Source organism: Macaca thibetana, chromosome 15 (assembly GCF_024542745.1).
Source record: "Macaca thibetana thibetana isolate TM-01 chromosome 15, ASM2454274v1, whole genome shotgun sequence".
Lineage (NCBI taxonomy): Eukaryota > Metazoa > Chordata > Mammalia > Primates > Cercopithecidae > Macaca > Macaca thibetana.
Genome location: NC_065592.1, coordinates 29,681,673 through 29,701,473, shown reverse-complemented (window position 1 = coordinate 29,701,473; position 19,801 = coordinate 29,681,673). Strand labels below are relative to the sequence as shown.

At 46.7% G+C, this 19,801-nt stretch overlaps 1 protein-coding gene and 1 non-coding gene across 3 annotated transcripts; one reads left to right on the top strand and one right to left on the bottom strand.

Moving 5' to 3' along the window:
* Window positions 1-98: 98 nt before the first annotated feature.
* C15H9orf152 (chromosome 15 C9orf152 homolog) lies at window positions 99-18,094 on the bottom strand. 2 transcript variants are annotated; one of them, XM_050761453.1, is made up of 3 exons: window positions 17,113-18,094; window positions 10,865-11,214; window positions 99-1,383 (listed from the first exon to the last, which is right to left on the bottom strand). In XM_050761453.1, exons 1-3 carry the CDS (start codon window positions 17,303-17,305, stop codon window positions 1,297-1,299), a joined length of 630 nt encoding a protein of 209 aa, XP_050617410.1. In that variant the 5' UTR covers window positions 17,306-18,094; the 3' UTR covers window positions 99-1,296. The 2 variants fall into 2 exon arrangements, with proteins under 2 accessions (XP_050617410.1, XP_050617409.1); XM_050761452.1 differs by lacking the exon at window positions 99-1,383 and having other exon boundaries at window positions 9,350-11,214; window positions 17,113-18,085.
* Window positions 8,667-8,740, top strand: TRNAQ-UUG (transfer RNA glutamine (anticodon UUG)). Its single transcript has one exon. It is a non-coding gene; the product is annotated as a tRNA-Gln (tRNA).
* Window positions 18,095-19,801: the final 1,707 nt, after the last annotated feature.

The following is a 19,801-nucleotide window of genomic DNA, read 5'->3' as shown; positions in this document are numbered from 1 at the left end:
GTCCAAACGCTTGGGATGCTAATTTTTTTACTCAAAAAAAAAAAAAAAATGTTTACAAGGGGAAATCTACCAAATGTGACTTCTCCATACTGATTAAGGCAGGGGGTAGACTCTTATCACAAATAGTGGTTCTTAAAGTTGAGTGTGCATCAGAATCCTATGGAGGGCTTGCTACAACAGACTGCTGGCCCTTCCCTCTTGAGTTTCTGAGTCAACAGGGCTGAGTGTGGCCAAATAATTTTCATTTTGGACATATTTCCAGGTGACCCCGATGCTGCTGGCTTGCAGAATACACTTTAGAACCACTGAGTGAGACATAGGAGATTTGTTGGGATTCAAAATCACTCTGAAATTAACCACCCTAACATTTTCAAAGTGTCTGAAAAATACCCTGAAAATAACTCTTTGCCCACCCTCCTCACCTCTGGCTAAATACCTGAGAGAGGTTTTTCAGGAGTTTCTTGCCCAAATCATTCCAGGCCCTCGCCCTGAAGCCTGCCTCGTTATAATCACTGAGTCCTCTCTGATCTTCATATGACTTCCAGTTCATCTCAAGAATAATGCTGAAATTAGAGAAACTCCAAGACAGGAAGTCATCAGCACACTTCTGGTTCCATGTAATGATGAAAGGCAGACAGGTCTGCCCTAGTGAGGAAGCTCAGGGTTTTCCAAAGCATTGGGATGAGGAAGCTGCATCCCAAAAGAGGGTCCTCTGAGATGGTTCTCAAGGATACAGCAGGGCCTCTTATCAGGACCTACCTGTTGGTAGGAGGGACAAAAAGGATCTTCTGGCCTACAGTCTTTTTCAGAGCCTCATCTGGGTGACTTCCTTGCCTTCTACTCACAGAGCTGGTGTGATAAAATACGCATGGGGCTGCCTCCCCCATAGGACCCTCGCCAACCCCTTCTCCCGATCATGGGAACTCAAGTGGAATATAAGAGTGGCACCCAAAGAAGGAGGGACATGAAGATTCCCACAATTCTGTGCTCAGCCTCACAGAGAAGCCTCTATCCATCGAGCAAATTTGTACCTCTGTTTATAATCAGTGTGGTCCTAAGGCAGTGGGTCTCAATGCTGAATCTTAGAATTCTAGAATCACCAGGGGGAGCTTTCAAAAAATACCCATGCTTGAAACCAGCTCACCCAGACAGGTATCTGTAAAAAAAGAGGGGTAGGGAGATTTAAAGAGAAATAGAAGCAAATGTCCACGAAAGGATGTGTAAAATGAAAAATGCTTGCTGTATGCATACGGCAAAAAGTAGAAACAGGAGAATGGAAAAATAAATTGTGGTTAATTACCAGGAAGAGATTGAAGGTGATTTTCTAGAATTCTCAAAATGTATATCTTGATCTGTGTCACACAGGTGTGTAGGTATCTGTATCTGTGAAAATAAGCAGATATAGATGTAGATATAGGCATAGACATGGTTTGACTGTGTCCTCACCCAAATGTCAACTTTTTTTCTTTTTTAGGTGGAGTCTTACTGTATCACTCTGTTGCCCAGGCTGGAGTGCAGTGGCATGATCTCGGTGCACTGCAACCTCTGCCTCCAGGGTTCAAGCAATTCTCCTGCCCCAGCCTCCTGAGTAGCTGGGACTACAGGTATAGGCCACCACGCCTGTCTAATTTTTGTATTTTTAGTAGAGACAGGGTTTCACCATGTTGGCCAGGCTGGTCTTGAACTCCTGATCTCAAGTGATCTGCCTGCCTTGGCCTCCCAAAGTGCTGGGATTACAGCTGTGAGCCACCATGCCCAGCCCCAAATCTCATCTTGAATTGTAGCTCCCATAATCCGCATGTGTCATGGAAGGGAGCCAGTGGGAGGTAATTAAATCATGGGGGCGGGTTTTTCTTGTGCTGTTCTCGTGATAGTAAGTAAGTCTCATGATATCTGATGGTTTTATAAAGGGCAGTTCCCCTCCACTTGCTGTCTTGCCTACTGCCATGTAAGATGTGCCTTTGCTCTTGCTTTACCTTTTGCCATGATTGTGAGGCCTCCCCAGCCATATGGTACTGTGAGTCTATTAAACCTCTTTTTCTTTATAAATTACCCATCTTGGGTATTTCTTCATAGCAGTATGAAAATGGACTAATACATACATAATACATAATAGCTAATACATAAGCTATATTCAAGATTAGCACACTTCCCACACTTTACATAGTTTATGCCTTGATCAACAGAAACAAAGAATGCCAATGCTCAAGCCCTACTTCAGAGATTGTCATTTAATTGAATATTTTCCAAGCTTCCTGATGATTCTCTTGTGCAATCACTGTTGAGAAACACCGTCTCAGAGCATAAGGCCACCTTGGTCTGGGCCCAAGGTTAGTAAAACAAAAAGAGGCCTTGTAGGCCATCTAAATCTGGCTCGACTCATCAGGGTTTTGCCACGTATTTCCTCTGCACACGTACCCTTTGGGGACTGGCAGTGTGCCTGACTGGTCGGGGTCTTCTCATTGATCTTGTTAATTTGTGGCAATGCTCAGTAGAGAGGATCCTGGGATTTGGGCAGGGGCATCCCCGCAGTCCTCAGGTTGTGAGTGCAGCCACTGGTATCGTAAGCAATGCTTTCAAAGGAGAGTAAGGCTCCTCCAGTCTTGGGGGAGAATCCAGCAAGTGGATTCTGAAACTGGCAGAGAAAGGGACCCATGGCAAGAGAGAGACAGGTCTTGCTCTCAGAACCCTCCCACCACAAGAGCACCTGCATTTCCTTTTTTTTTTTTTTTTGAGGTGGAGTCCCACTCTGTTGCCCAGGCTGGAGTGCAGTGGCAAGATCTTGGCCCACTGTAACCTCCACCTCTCAGGTTCAAGCTATTTTCTTGCATTAGCCTCCCTAGTAGCTGGGATTACAGGTACACACCACCATACCCGGCTAATTTTGTATATTTAGTAGTGACGGTGTTTCACCATGTTTGCTAGGCTGGTCTCGAACTCCTGACTTCAGGTGATCCACCTGCCTCTGCCTCCCAAAATACTGGGATTACAGGTGTGAACCACCATGCCTGGCACACTTGCATTTCTTGTAAAGAGAAGCAGTTCCTGCATTGGGAGAAAATGTGCTAATCTGGATCTGGGGCTGATACTGATTTTGAGAGCCAGTTCAGCCCCCCTTAAAAACACCTGGGGTTTGGGTTGGCAGAAGACACAGCGTTTGCCACGACCAGCTTTTTCCTCCTTCTCCTATTTCTCAGCCAGGGCTCAGGGGCTGGTACGCTACCAAGTCTTAATTATGATCCTGGATTTGAGGAATTCAGGGGGTGGATTCACACAGGGTGGGAGAGTTATCAGCAAGCAGGCAGAGGGGAAATACAAGGATTAATAACACAGAATAAATCATAGTTAATTACTGGGAAGAGACGGAAGGCAACTTCAGTGGTTGTATCATCTTATTGGATGGAATCGGAGGGGGAAATTTAATGTAATTGTCACAAACACAAGGCCAAGAAAAAATATTACAAGTTCAGTTCCTTGAACTTTCTGTTTCTAGGAAGTGTGTTGTTCATTAGCTGTGGGAGAAACACAATCACAGCTGGCGAAAGCTTTCAGAATTTACGTGCAGACAGAAAATGCTGGAAGTCATGACTGAGTCTTTCTCAATAAGGAAGTGACCTGAAAGAATGTTTGTGAAGAATGTGGAGGGTCAACCAGCACCTGAAAGGCTGGGGAAAGGTGAGGTTTTATGAAGAAGAATTTAGGAAAAGTCTTAGGATTCTCTCTAGCCTCCAGTTAGAAGCAGCAATTTTACCATTGGCAGTTTCAATTCAAAAATATTTGGAGGGTAGATTTCCCAGCTATGATGTTATAAAAATAAGTGAAGGGAAGGAGTCAGGAGGAGATAGTTTAACATTATTAAGAGTTTAGACTCTGAAAAAAAAGAAAGAAAGAAAGAAAGAAAGGCTGGGTGCAGTGGTTCACACCTATAATCCCAGAACTTTGGGAAGCTGAGGCAGGCGGATCACCTGAGGTCAGGAGTTTGAGACCAGCTAGCCAACATGGTGAAACCCCGTCTCTACTAAAAATACAAAAATTAGCCGAGTGTGGTAGCTCATACATGTAATCTCAGTTACTCAAGAGGCTGAGGCAGGAGAATCGCTTGAACCTGGGAGGAGGAAGTTGCAGTGAGCCAAGATCTTGCCACTGCACTCCAGCCTGGGCCACAAACCAGAGCAAGACTCTGTCTCAACAATAATAATAATAGTAAAAAAGAGTTTAGGCTCTGGTATGTGGCTTGTGGCTGCCTGAGTTTGCTGTTTCCTTGTGCAATTTGCTAGCTGTGCTACCTTAAGCAAGTGATATCACCTTGCTAGAATTTTTACCTTCAATATGGGGCACCCTACTCACAAGCTGGGGTGCAGGGATTTTTAAACAAATAAGATGAACAGAAGAAGCATCCTCTCAGGAAGAACCTGAGGTGGGAGGTGCCGCTGGAGAAGATTTATAATTTTTCCGGACTAAAAGAATTTCAGATGCTTCTCTCAAAACCCAAGAAAACCAAGTAAAAATTAATGTTTTTCAAATATGAAAGTTCAAAACAGGGACCAGACATAAAGTATTGCTCTGAGACAGGTCTGAAACAATTTATGAGTTAATTTTTCCAAGGTTAAGGATATGCCCAGAAGGAAAAATACGGAATCACAGACACAGTCTGTGTGGTCTGTGCCTTTCTCCAAAGATGACTCCCAGGACTTCACTATTTAAAGGGGAAGAGCAGCTGGAGGGGAAAGAGGGAGGGTCTGGAAATCCACAAGTTGCAAGGGAAAAGGACTAGGTAGGGGAATAGTCAATTATGGATTTGTCTCACAAAGAGTAAATCAGTGTTTACATAAGATAAGGTGAAAGCAGAGTAGCTGCCTGTGGAGATATTTAACATTTTATCTGTAGCTATCTGTTTAGGAACAAAAGGAAAGGCAGTTTCATGTATGACTCAGCTTTTAGCATTTTTTTTTTTTTTTTCCTTCTGGCAGAGTGATTTGAGGTCCTGAGTTTTAATTTTCCTTTCACAGTATTAACTAGGGCCATGACCCAACCCCTCTCTGAGGCAGTTTCTCCCACCACTATGGGGACATGTCCTAGATGGGTGTGACATTCTGAGGGAGTTTGACTCTAGCTCCCCCAAGGACGGAAGGAGCTGGAATTTTTTTTTTTTTTTTTTTTTTTGGGGGGGGACGGAGTCTCGCTCTGTCGCCCAGGCTGGAGTGCGGTGGCCAGATCTCAGCTCACTGCAAGCTCTGCTTCCCGGGTTCACGCCATTCTCCTGCCTCAGCCTCCAGAGTAGCTGGGACTACAGGCGCCCGCCACCACGTCCAACTAATTTTTTTGTATTTTTTTAGTAGAGACGGAGTTTCACCGTGTTAGCCAGGATGGTCTCGATCTCCTGACCTCGTGATCCACCCGCCTCGGCCTCCCAAAGTGCTGGGATTACAGGCTTGAGCCACCGCGCCCGGCCGGAGCTGGACTTCTTAGTTCCCTTCTCTCTACTCATCCCCACCAACCTCCCCCTTGGCCACTGTGGAGAATCTTCCTCCCCACACACATGTGCACACAGAGGTACTAAGGAAGTCCTAGTTTGTGAGTGAGCAGGGACCTTGGAATAAGTCCTTTCCTAAGGTAGGGTCTTAAGTTGGTATCTCCCCAGGAGACTGAGTGCCTAGAGGGAGGGCGAGGAGACAGCTACAGGCAAGTTGCAATATTTTCTCTACATATCCTGCCTGGAATCAAGATGCCCAGGAAATAGCCGGGCATGGTGGCTCATACCTGTAATACCCGCACTTTGGGAGGCCAGGGTGGGCTGATCACGAGGCCAGGAATTCAAGACCAGCCTGGCCAACATGGTGAAACCCCGTCTCTACTAATACAAAAATTAGCCAGGTGTGGTGGCGCGTGCCTGTAGTCCCAGCTACTCAAGAGGCTGAGGCAGGAGAATCGCTTGAACCTGGGAGGAGGCAGAGGTTGCGGTGAGCCAAGATTGTGCCACTGAGGGAAAAAAAAAAAAAAAAAAAAAAATTTCAAAGGCCCAGGAAAGAACTTCTGGACTTAGAAAGTGGCTGGAGTTTTGTATTTTTTGTATTTTTAGTTGGGATGGGGTTATCACCATGCTGGCCAGGCTGCTCAAACTCCTGACCTCAGGTGATCCACCTACCTCAGCCTCCCAAAGTGCTGGGATTACAGGTGTGAGCCACCATACCAGGGCAGGGTTCTGCTTTCTATGACCCACCTTAGGGAAGAGGCATTCTAGTATCTATGGCTAGCCCGGGGGGAGAATGGCACTGAGAGACAGGAGGGCAGGAGAAGGTCAGAGAAAACCTTTTGCTTCTGAGGCCTTCTCTTGGGGGCACTGTTTTCTGAGCCACAATAGGGACATTCAGTGTTTGTATGGAGCTAATTCCCTCTTCTCCTCTCCATGGAATTAAACACCTGACTAAGGCCGGATGCTACGGCTCACGCCTGTAATCTCAGCTCTTTAAGAGGCTGAGACAGGTGGATCACTTGAGCTAAGGAGTTCGAGACCAGTCTGGGCAACATAATGAGACCCTGTCTCTACAAAAAATACAAACATTAGCTGGGCGTGGTGGCATGCACGGATAGTTCCAGCTACTCAGGAAGCTGAGGTGGGAGGATTGCCTGAGCCTGGGAGGTTGAGGCTGCAGTGAGTTGTGATCGCACCACTGCACTCCAGCCTGGGTAACAGAGTGAAACTCTGTCTCAAAAAAAAAAAAAAAAGAAAAAGAAAAAAGGAAAAACACACATACACACACACCCCACCTGACTATTCTTCTCAAAGCCAAAGGGGAAAGAGGGAGGGCAAAGAACATTTCTTTTTTTTGTTGAGACAGAGTCTCGCTCTGTCACCCAGGCTGGAGTGCAGTGGCAGGATCTTGACTCACCACAACCTCCGCCTCCCGGGTTCAAGTGATTCTCCTCGCCTCAGCCTCCTGAGTAGCTGGGATTACAGGCACAAGCAACTAAGCCCGGCTAATTTTTGTATTTTTGGTAGAGACAGGGTTTCACCATATTGGTCAGGCTGGTCTCGAACTCCTAACCTCAGGTGATCCACCTGCCTTGGCCCCCCGAAGTGCTGGGATTGCAGGCATGAGCCACTGCACCCAGCAGAACCTTTCTTTTAAAGATGGTACTGTCGGCCTGGAGAGGTGGCTCACACCTGTAATCCCAGGATTTTGGGAGGCCAAGGCAGGTGATCACCTGAGGTCAGGAGTTCAAGACCAGACTAACCAACATGGCAAAACTCTGTCTCTACTGAAAATATGAAAAGTAGCCGGGCATGGTGGCGTGCACCTGTAATCCCAGTCACTCGGGTGGCTGAGGCAGGAGAATCGCTTGAACCCAGGAGTCGGAGGTTGCAGTGAGCCACGATAGTGCCATTGCACTCCGGCCTCGGGAACAAGAGCAAAACTCCACCTCAAAAATAAATAAATAAATAAAGTAGTGTCTGCAAGAATGAAGACTGACACATTACCCTCCCACTAGATGACTGGTCAGGAGAAAGGAGAGACTTCAGTGGAAACAGAAGAGTATAGAATGGCCAGAAAGAGAAGGTGCAGGGATGATCACCTCGCACAGGTACAGAACATGCCTGCTGCCTATGAGTCTACAGGCTGAGCTGGGCTAGCAGAGGTAGATGAACTTGGGGCAAAGGGTAAAAAGAATGGTCTCCTGATGCAATGGGGTGGAGGCAGCTTGACCAGGCATAACCATCTTCCCAAGGGACCACCCCCCCCCAAGCTAGCGGGCTGCTTGGGATAAGTCCCTCCTCAGCAGGAGCCCATTGGGGCCACCACGTATCCATACCAAACCTATAGATGAGAAGCCAGGCCAGCGTAAATGGCCAAGGGAAGAGACCAAAACTACGCCATGGCCAGCCACGTAAAGGGCTATCTGTGCTTCTTCTCCATCCTTCCTATCCCCTTGTCAAAAATCTGTGTAAACAGGGAAAGAAGAATGTGGGAATGAGCCGCTCCCTCCAGCCTTAAAGGCATCAGTCAAGGCTGTGCTGGGAGGAGGTGGAGCTTGGTAGACTCTGACTTGACTATGAGATGAACTTTGACATTTGAACGGTTCCAAGTTTTACCAACTGAAATGAATGGCTTCAATGTCAGGGAGTGACTGAAAAGTTAGGGAATCCGACTGAGATAGTGTGAGGGCAGCCTATCCCCTAGTGAGGAAGAAGCTGTTAGACCCAGCTGAATTGGTAGCTGTTCTTGGAAAAAACCTTTTCTGTTTCTAGCTTAGGGAAAACGTCTGTCCTCCACGTTCCTCACCACCCCAGGGAAGATTATCTCCTTCACTTAAACTGGTAAATCTGTGGCTCTGAGATTTGGCTCTGAAATCTCTGACTTTAATTCATCTAATAAAGGTCACACCTCTGCCAACAGCAGTGCCCAGACTGGAGCCTGATCAGTCCTCCTCCTACTAGGGGAGACTGAAGCATGGTGCGTACCAGGCAGCCACATGGGGAGTCCTCACTGGGAAATGGAAGCCTGGGGGAACCCTAGGTAAAGGTGGCCTGCCTGATGCAGGACTTACAATGTGAGCTGGTTTTTTTCTACCTTAGGAAGAGAAGAGGAAAACCTTCTTTTGCTAATGTTATCGGTGGAGACCATCCCAGGCTCTTGGCATTTTGAACAAAGACTTGACCAGCCAGTGGCTGTGTGGCCTAATGGGTAAGGCATCTGACTTTGGATCAGAAGATTGCAGGTTTGAGTCACTGCCATGGTCATGGAGGGGTTATTTCTACCTTTTGCTGGGCGCGGTGTCTCATGCCTGTAATCCCAGTGCTTTGGGAGGCCGAGGAGGGCGGATTGAGGTCGGGAGTTCGAGGCCAGCCTGGCCAACATGGAGAAATTCCATCTCTACTAAAAATACAAATTAGCCGAGCATGGTGGTGCATGCCTGTAATCCCAGCTACACGGGAGGCTGAGGCAGGAGAAAAAAAAAAAAAAAAAAAGATGTAATTACTGGCCGGGTGCGGTGGCTCTCACCTGTAATCCCAGCGCTTTCGGAGGCCAAGGCAGGCAGATCACCCGAGGGAGGTCAGGAGTCCGAGACCAGCCTGGCCAACATGGTGAAACCCCGTTTCTACTAAAAATACAAAAAATTAGCTGGGGTAGTGGTGCATGCCCGTAATCCCAGCTACTTGGGAGGCTGAGGCAAGAGAATGGCTTGAACCCGGGAGGCAGAGTTTGCAGTGAGCCGAGATTGCACCACTGCACTCTATCCTGGGCAACAGAGCGAGACTCCATCTCCAAAAACAGGAAACAAAAGCAAACCTACAGAAAGATACATTTCTTGTGGGATACTTCTTTAAAAACAAAAACAAAGGACAAAGTTTTTTGAGAAAATGTCCTTTTTTATTAGAATATTTTAAAAACAACTGAATTGTATTAATTATTCACAAAAGGAATGACAATCCCCAAATTGAAGTGGATTTCTGGGTGGTTCAAGGAGGCACCTACATGTTTTTGACAGGTAATGACACTGCTAGTTAACAACTCTGGTTGTAGATGGGCAAGACTGGATGGCCATGGGGAGAAAAGAAAGGTGGGGGTGAAACTTTACAGAGAAAGCACCTGAGATGAGGGAAAGGCACCTTAGGTGTGTTTAAATAGCATTACTAAAGCTAAACATTAATCAGGAAAGACAAGCTTTTTTTCCTATCACCCAAGTAACACCTGGTTTGCTTTGTCTTACGTTTAAAAATATGTATTTGATCCCAGGAAGGATCTGAGTGATCCAAGTTGGACTAAACAGGAGGCAGTCTCTAGGAAATGCATATTTTTCAAGCAGGAGAATTTCTTTGCCTCTTTTTGTTCAGGATCCCATCATTATATATCTTCAATGAGTGGCAGTTTTTAATAAGAAATTAACTTGCAGAGAGAGAGAGAAATAGACAGGAAGAAAGAGAGGAAGGAAAGAAGGAAGGAAGGAACAGAGGGAGAGACAGAAGGAGGGAGGGAGAGAAGGAAGGAAGGAGATAAATCTGTGATGATGTTGGAATGTACATGTCTCAGTGAGCAGTGACAGATGATCAGCCCTTTCTAAAGACTCCTTAAAGACACAAAATGGTAGGTAGCATTGATCTGACCTTCATACAGGGTAACCATACTTTGGGAAGCCCAAATTGAAATGATGTGATCACTGCCAATGAGTGTTGTGACTTCTAAGTGAGATGGCCCCCCAGACACAGCCACCAGAAGAAGCGTCTGAATTCTCAGAGCTGGTCTTCTCCAGAATATGTGAGAAATCATCAGAAGACATTGAAAACAAGAATGCCCATACCCATTGACCCCTGGGCATTGCTAAGGCATTCTATTGGCTAGAGTCCCTGGTTTATGTTTCAAAATTCTCCAGTTCCAGCGATGGAACAGATGTCTTACTGGTCTTCCCCAAGGAATGGATAGCCAGGACCTCATATCAATGTCAGAATGGGGCTGCACTGACCAGACAGTCCTCTTTATCCTAAACTGTGGGCCACTTGGCCTGGGAAGTTTCTTATTGAAGGGTAAACCCATGTTACCACTGTGAAGTTCATCTCCCACAATTCCTATAATTGGGTTAGTACAGTTTTTGCTCATAGCTAGAGACCTAGTTGTGGCTCTGCCTCATTGGTTCTTCCATGAGGCCATAGGTGGCCTCAAGGTCAAGACATCTGGCAGAATAGAAAGCTTCAGGGTGAGCCATATAAGCCCAGGTTCCGGGCAGCTTGGGAGATCCTGGGAGATTTCCTCCGGGGAAATGGATAGTAAGCTGGTTTGCCAGACCTGTGTGGGTTCTTTATGGAAAGAGGACATTGAGTGCTGAATTTTAAGCCAGATTCCACTGCCTTTGTTTGGGTATTGCCCACCTGGCATGGAAGCTGGGCAGCCTCTGGGATTCCGGTTGCTTGCTGAATCATCTGATTGGCTTCAAACAAGTGTGTGTCTCCTTCAGGAGGGAGCCTTTGGTCAGATTCCACAAGCTTGCCCCTATGATGTACTTGATGACTGGTGTCCTGGGGGAAGGTTTGAACCAAATGATGCATCTCCAGGTGCGTGTGCCACAGAGACTCGGGGGCCTGAAGACAGCCCTGGGCAGCCTCCTCCAGCCTCCCGTCCACCTTGGAATCTGCCTCTTCCAGGGACAGTGAGCTCCTTCTCTCCTTGTTAATCCAAACAGCATTGACTATCGATTCCGCAGGAGCAGGCGCGTTTCCTCCTGAAAAGAGAAAGCACCAGCAGGGTCATCACTGGAAGGGACAGGGGCATCTCTCACTTAGGGGGTCTCATTACTTTCAAGCTGAAGGAAGGCCATCCCCAGAAGGTTCCTGGTACATTGCATGTGTGTACATGTGTACATACACAGGGTCTCACTTGTATGCTCACACACATGCCCTTTCACACCTCACCCATATATATTCACACACACACAATTATTCATTCGTTCGGCACATATTTATTGAGCACTTAATATGGGCCAGGCATTATTTATTCCAGGTCCTAGGAATACAGCAATGAACATTGAGACAAAACCCATACCTTCCTGGGTGTGTCCTAGTTGAGTAGAGAGACAAAAATGCATATTTATAATGCCTGGAAAATCTCAGGCATAACAGAGGGCCAAACACTGAAGTGAAGGAGGGAACTCTGGGAGGAGATAGGAAACTAGCATTTGGGGCTAAAAGAAAGGCAAAGAGCACACACAGACTCACACACATTTGGGTTCACATATGCTCACCAGTGGAAAACATTATTCTTAACTTATGGGGTTTTGTATTCTGGGATTCTTTTTTTTGTTTTGTTTTTCTTTGTTTGGGACGGAGTCTCACTCCATTGCCCAGGCTGGAGTGCAGTGGTGCAACCTCTGCCTCCTGGGTTCAAGCGATTCTCCTGCCTCAGCCTCCCAAGTAGCTGGGATTACAGGCACCCGCCACGCTGTCTGACTAATTTTTGTATTTTTAGTAGAGATGTGATTTTCACCATGTTGGCCAGGCTGGTTTTGAACCCCTGGCCTCAAGTGATCTGCCCGCTTCAGCCTCCCAAAGTGTTGGGATTACAGGCGTGAGCCACTGCACCGGGCTGTGTCCTGGCATTCTGATAGTGGGTTTACAACCCAAGGCAAAAGAGGGAGGAGTTGTGTTTTGAAGCAGCTCCTTTTAGAGAACGAAACATTATCCTTCTAGTCCACAGGCACTGCTCTGGGAAGACATCTGCAGCATTTACTGCTCCTCAGAACTGGCTTTAGGTGGAAGAGGCAGACCAATGTCTCTTTTTTTTCTTGGGGACTTTTCTTTAAACCACCTAGTGGAATATGAGAGTTCATTGTTAACTCTTGGTGGCAGTGACAGGGGTTGGAATGACTGAAAAGCATTTGCCTTATAGAAAGCAAGTGTGTGACCAGTCTGGAGCTCCTCAAAAGTGTCATTTAGGTTCACTTGTCTGTCCCATCACCTGTTATCACAGAAGACCCTGGAGGTGACAGAGCAAGAGTGGGGAGACGATGTCGGAAGAATAAAGTCAGAAGGAAGCCCCTGAGCTCCAATTCCAGGGATCCAAAAGAAACAGAAGACCAGCTGCAGCCGTCTCAGCCAACAACTACTGTCCTGTCAACATTAACTCTAGTGTGAGGCTCTCAAGATTTGTTTCGGCTTTGTAACTGCATTAGTTCCTTAGTATTATTTTCCAGCATGAAATGAAGGAAACACTTTTGTTTTGTTTTGTTTTATTTTATTTTATTTTATTTTTGAGACAGAGTCTTGCTCTGTTGCCCAGGCTGAAGTGCAGTGGCGCGATCTCGGCTCACTGCACCCTCCGCCCTCCGCCTCCTGGGTTCAAGCGATTCTCCTGCCTCAGCCTCCTGAGTAGCTGGGTCTACAGGTGCCCGCCACCACACCTGGCTAATTTTTTTTTTTTTTTGTATTTTTAGTAGAGACGAGGTTTCACTGTGTTAGCCAGGATGGTCTCGATCTCCTGACCTTGTGATCCACCTGCCTCAGCCTCCCAAAGTGCTTGGATTGCAGGCATGAGTCGCTGCACCCGGCCGAAGGAAACTTTTATAAATATCCAACCTGTTATGTACTTATTTGAGAACAAGGAAGGAGGGAGACACAATGAGAGAACCTAGAAACTGGTATCCTCTCCCATCACGAGTTTAGAAGGAAAGGACTGAAGGTGGACAGTCTTGTTCAACTGTCAGTCCCAGCCTGCGGTTCAGAGGAAAGGAAAGAGAGTTCGGCTGGGAGGTACACAGGGATCCCACCCCAAAGCAGCCTCTGCTGAGAATCACCATGAGCCTTCTGTGGCAGTACCCTCCACATCTTGGGATGGTGCCTGCTCTTCACTGTACAAGAGAAAGAGAATTAGGGTAATTGCCTGAAGAGTACAGGGAAATTTTGTATCATGTTTTTTATCTGTTTTGTTTTGGTTTTGGTCAGTTAGGGACTGGCGATGAAGGAAATGTACTCGTTATCTATAATACTTTCTTCATTCTTCATCCTTGATTCACTTCGCTAGGAGATACAAATTGGAGAAGGGATATTTTGAGCCCCTCCTTGATTTCTCTCTTCAGTGGGGATGGAGGAAGTGGGTGGAGAGAATAGCGAAGAGAGTGGTAGGGAGACTCAGGGAGGAAAGAAGAATCAAAATTCATCCTAACTGCCTGAGACCTTTGGTGGAGCTGCTCTCATCAAGCCAGAGTCAGGCAGACATGAGGTCTGGTCCTGAGTTCACCACTGACTCACTAGGAGACCCTAGGCCTCCATTTCCTCATTTATAAAATGGAGATCTTAAAAAGGGAGCTACCTTACAGGGCTGCTAGGAATGTTCAATGAAATGTAATATAAAACATCCAGCCCAGATATAAGTCCCGACCCTAATCCCTTTTTCTACATAAGGCGAGTCACACAGTGTCTGACTGCGACAAAAGCATATTCCTTTTGGACATCAATCACTGGGGGTAATTGGGGCTCCACAGACTTCTGAGAGTAGTTCAAGTTCCCCTGAGAACTTACGTTGCATCAGGGAAGGCACACTGCTACTTGTAACTGAATTTCCAGAACCTGGATCCATCGCATAATGCTAAGACGGGGTGAAGAAAGCTAATTTTGGAGCCCTTCCTTTCATCGATCAGCTCCTAGAATTTCTGAGCTTCTAAATGCAAACCAATGTCTTGAGACATTGACTTCTAGCTTTCGCAGGAGCCCAATCTCAATGCTCACTCTGTCTTCCTGGGTCTCTCTGCTGCAATAGGCACTGAGGATCATGGTCCTCTAAAATCCCTCTACCAACTTGGCTTCATGACATTAATTGCTCTTGATTTTCTTCTACCACTTAAAATATGTTTAATTGTGGTAAAATATATAGAGCATAAAATGTACCATCTTAACCATTTTTAAGTGTACAGTTTAGTAGTGTTCAGTACATTCACGTTATTGTGGACCCAATCTCCAGAACTCTTCAGCTTCCCTAACTGACACTCTATAAGCATTAAACAATAACACCCCACTTCCCCGTGCCCCAGCCTCTGGCAACCACCATTCTGCTTTCTTTCTGTCTCTCTATATATGACTACTCCCACTTACTCATGTAAATAGGATTATACAGTATTTGTCTTTTTGGGACTGACTGACTTTACTCAGCATAATGTCCTCAAGTTTTATCCATGTTGTAGTGTATGGCAGAATTTCTTTCCTTTTTATGGCTGAATGATATCCCTCTCCTCAAATTTTGACTGCTCTCTCCATCTTCCCTGGCTTCATTTCTTCCTCTTGTTCCTTAAATATTTGAGTATTCCAGAACTCTAACTTTCATCCCAGTTTCTTATTAATTTACACATGGATTTGCCACAATTTTATCCATGCCCATGGCTTCAGCTACCATCTATAGATGAATGACCCCAAATCTAGATCTCCAGCCCAACTGAGATCCAGGCTGGATGGAAGGTCTACAGGCAACTATCTCCAATGCAGTATATTCAAAAACAAGTTAATCTCTCTATATTAAAAACCTTTTCTCCTGTATTCTCAAGGAAACATATCACCATCTATCCTGTTGCTAAAGTATAGGGGACAATTAATTGCTCTTTTGCCTCCTTAGTGTCATTTTCACCTTATTTTTGTCACCTTACCCTGATTTTTCCCTGGAGAATTACCTGCTCCTTCACATTCAGTGCCAGTGTTTCCAATGGCCTTCCTACTCAGATGCATGTGACATATTTGATCTTGTCCTCAGTCAATCAGTGCATAAAGCCTTGATGAGTTTTATACATATTAATTCATTTGATTCCTGCAATAACCCTATGATTTGGGTACTACAGTTATTCCCAATTGACAGGTGAGGAAACTGAGCCGCAGAAAATTTACGTAACTTGTTTAAAGCTGCATATTAAGTAAATGGCAGAACTGGAACTCAAACTCAGGCTGTGCTCCAAGACCCAGTACGTGACCACTCCATTATACAGTATGCTGCCTCTCACAGTTAGATAAAGAATGTGAAACTCAGCCGAGCATGGTGGCTCACGCCCAGCACCTTTGAAGGCTGAGGTGGGCAGATCACCTGAGGTCAGGAGTTCAAGACCAGCCTGGCCAACATGGCCATCAACCCCATCTCTACTAAAAAAAATATAAAAATTAACTGGCCATGGTGGCAGGTGCCTGTAATCCAACTACTCAGGAGGCTGAGGCAGAGATAATTGCTTGAACCTGGGAGGCAGAGGTTTCAGTGAGCCGAGATTGCACCACACTGCACTCCAGCCTGGGCGACAGAGTGAGAATCTGTGTCAAAAAAAAAAAAAAAAAAAAAAAAGGTGGAACTGCAAACTGCTGAAAGTGCCCTGAATGACCCTGACGTAGCCGGGAGGTCAGAAGTCTTCTTGGAGAAAACCACACCTGGGCACTCCTTGCATGAACCATAATTTAGCACCTGGTAACGATGGGAAAGGGGGCACTGAGTTACCAAGAGCAGGAGAAAGGATGAGCACAGGGGATAGTGAATTCTCTGGGGGCGTGTTGAATTTGAGATGTCTTTGGATCACCCCCACTAAGCAATTAGATTTGTAAGTCTGAATTGCAGGTGTATTAAGCATGGTGTTTCCTTTTGAAGGGATTTAAATTAATAAATGTTTGTTGAATAACTGAATGAATAAACACCCTCCAGGGTGGGATAGAGCTTTAGGAACATTTCAGTTTATGCCCTGCAGAGATGGTGACTGGCTGTGCCAGTTCACTCCTGCCAGGAATGGGCAGGATCCCATTGGTTGGCAACAGCCCAGGTAATGGGAGATGGGCTCCTTCAGCTCAGAGGTGCCACTTTTGTTCCCAGAAGGCAGCACACTTCCTGCCTTAGACAGAGAGGTCCCTCTGGCCCCTGATTTTTGCCCAGTATGTACTGGCAAAGGGCAGCCCAAAGAGTCTGCTGAACTCTACAAATAACCACAGAATCCCACAGAGCCCAGCTTTGACCTTTCAGGGCATCTTCCCTTCTCCCTCAACCTGTTCCTCTGTTAGAGGAGGAAGGGCTGGGATTTGACAAGCCCTTGGTTTCTGAGCCCTGTGCCTCTAACTTCCTCCTGGAATGAAATCTGAGTTCCCAAAGGGAGGAGGTTTCTCCCCATGAGTAGGGTAGGGGATTTCTGTGTCCAATCACACCTCCTTGCCTAATGTTTGAGGCTGGATGAGCCTGGGATGCCTCATGGGTCTCTGAGCCCTAGGCGTCCTCTGGCCCAGACAGTTCCCAGGCTGTTGGGAACGCCATGTCTTCTACCGCCAGAGTGAACTTCTCTGGTCTGTAGGAGGTGCCTTAGCTAGACCCAGCCAGGAAGCAGAGCTCCTATCACCATACCTGAGCTAGCAGGGGGGCCAAGCCTCCAGGCTGACCAGTCTAGCAAGATCAGAACATCAGAGCAGAGGCCAGGAACAGTGCTGGCAGCCAGGTGCTTGGCTGAGGCCCCTGGCTCCCTTAGCAGGTGGGACAGCTGAGCAGAGCTGCCCTGAGCCCGCCTCCCTTGCTCTTTCCCACTGGGAGGGAGGGCTGGCAAAGCCCTGGCTCTGCCTCCCTGCGGCTCTGCCACTCAGTCCTCCCATGGTCAATCTCTCCTTCCCCAGCCCCTGTCCATTCCTACCTTTCGGAAGCACCAGGAGGTGGGCCTGGGTCCTCTGCTGCCTCTTCAAGCCTTCATACTGGGCTCGCAGGAAGTGGATGCTGAGTGGGGGCCCTTTCCCAAGGGCCTGAGTCCTGGAGCCCTCAGCCATGAAGCGAGATCCAAGCTGCCAGAAGTGGGGCAGGGCTGGGCATGGGCAGGGCAACCCCTCCATCCGGATCCGGGAGAAAAGCAAACAGAGCTGAGTGGGGCAGGACCCGGGGAGGAGGAGAGAGGGAGGGGGCAATGAGGGAGAAGGAGAAGTGACGGGCAAAAGGAGGGTGGAAAGGGGAGTGGGACTGAGGAAGGAGATAGAAAAATAAGGGGGAAGGAGAAAGATGAACAGGAGGAGGAGGTAGGGAGAGGGAGATATGGGGGGGAGGAGAAAGGTGGGAGACAGGGGCAGTAAGAGAAGGAAAGGTCGGAGGAAAGAAGGGGCAGCGAAGGGGGAAAGACTGGAGGGAGGAGGTGATAGTGACAAGGGGGGATTAATGGGGTGAGAGAAGAAAGGGAGGAAGAAGGAGACAGGCAGGAGGAGGCAAGGAAAGGAGTGATGGGGAGTAGGAGACTGAGAAGTAAGGGGAGAACTGGGGGAGCAAAGAGAAAGGCAAGCTCAGCTGCTCAGAGCCCTTCAGGGAGGTCAAGAAGGTATCTTACTCCAGGTCCTTTCATTGCTTGATCCTAAAGTTTAGAATCCAATTCCCAGTGCTACGGTGAAGTCTCCCATTTCTTGACAGAGCTGGGACTGGGCCTGGGGAATGCTAAGCACCCTCTTGGCTCACACATTTTGGACTGGAACGTGGCGACTTTTCAGCAAACCTGCTGGTTGGGTTTGCAGTAGTTCAAAGAACACTCTCGGGAGCTTCACAAGGCCAGTGCTTCTGGATGTGTGCCCCGCGGCCACACCCTAAAGAAACCCAGTAGCAAAGATCTCCCCAAGATCTCCACTCAGACCCCAACACACACCCCAGGTGAAAATCCAGCCCCAAAGCCAGCCATGGGACAAAACCCAGGGAAATCTTGGCCTCTGGCCAGCCCCGCCCCTTGGACATTTGGTGTAGCCTCTGCCGTCTCAGCATTTTCCAACCAAGTGGTAAGTTAGGCATCCCCTCAACCTGTGCTTGCCAGCCCCAACATTTCCACATCACTTTTGAATCCCAGACCCTCTCCCTCTTACACCAGCTTTGACCTAGCCTTGCTGCATTTGGTCAACTAAGTGCCTTTCTATCTTCTCCTATCATGGTGCTTACTGATTACCCAATTACCCAATATGTCTACAGAGGCAATGGAAACAGAGTAGAGCCTGAACCTACGAGACATTTTGGACATTAACCAGATACGATCTAGTTATTTGATGTGGGGGAGCAGTGGAAGATGGAGAGCAAATCTTCACTGGGTAGCATATGTTAGTTTTGCTAGGTCTGCCATAACGAAAACCCATAAACTGGATGTCTTAATCCACAAACATTATTGTCTCTTAGTTCTGGAGGTTAGAAGAGAAGGGTCAAGGTATGAGCAGGGTTGGTTTCTTCTTGGAGCTATGTGAGAGTATCTGTTCCATGCCTCTCATCTTGTTTCTGATGGTTTGCTGGCAATCTCTGGTATTCCTTGGCTTGCAAAAACATCGCCTAATCTCTGCCTTTATCTTCACATGATGTTCTTCCTATGTGGGTGTCTCTGTATCCAAATTTCCCTCTTTTGTAAGTACAGTAATCGCATTGGATTAGAGCTCAATCTGTCTCAAAAAATACAGAGAGAGATAGCCAAAGCCTCCTCATACCTTTTTATCGGTAGGTCGCTCTATCATGAAGGCAAGAGCAACCCATCTGTGCTGGACCAGCTGCACTTGCCACGAAATCATGGTAGTAGACATCACGGCAGTAGGCTGGCCACAATGGCTCACAACTGTAATCCCAGTACTTTGGCAGGCTGAGGTGGGTGTGTTGATTATGCCCTGGAGTGCAGGACCAGCCTGGGCAACATGGTGAAACTGTATCTACAAAAATTAGCCAAGCATGGTGGCACATGCCTGTAGTCCAAGCTACTTGGGTGGCTGAGGTGGGATGATTGCTTGAGCCCAGAAGCTCAAGGCTGCAATGAGCCATGATTGCACCACTGCACTTCAGTCTGGGTAACAGAGTGAGCTCCTGTCTTAGAAAAGAAAAGAAACGAAAAGAAAAGAAAAGAAAAGAAAAGAAAGAGAAATAATGGCAGTAGAAATTGATTTCTACTATATTTTGGCATTTACTTGTCAGCCTTTTTCTTTTAGTATTAACAGTTTTTGTCTTTTTCTATATGTGCATATTTGTGGATATTTTGATGAGAAGTAAACTGAGGCTATCTGCTTCTGATTGAATGCTTTTTAGGAGTTTAAATTCTTTCTTTTAGTTAATATAATTCCTCTTTCTTTTAAAACTCAAATCTTTAATCCCTTTGAAATTTATTTTAGTGTTGTGTTAGGCATAAGGCAAGGATCTAGGAATTTTTTTCCTCCAAATAATTGCCCAGTTGTTTCAATAGCACTTACTGAATAAACTTTCCTTTCCCTTGGACTGTGATAACAATAACAATATTACAAGAAAAAATTGGCAACTTCATCTCATCCCAGGGAGTCTTCAGAAATAAACAAGAAAAGATGATCAAGCCTGGAGTTTGTTCTGAGTGGCTGCCA

What these genes read in the sequence shown, in the direction of transcription:
- C15H9orf152 (XM_050761452.1), bottom strand. Translation starts at nt 17,305, where the DNA reads ATGGAGGGGTTGCCCTGCCCATGCCCAGCCCTGCCCCACTTCTGGCAG. An exon ending in CCTCCTGGTGCTTCCGAAAG is followed by an intron (nt 11,215 to 17,112) that starts GTAGGAATGGAC and finishes TTCTCTTTTCAG; the next exon opens with GAGGAAACGCGCCTGCTCCT.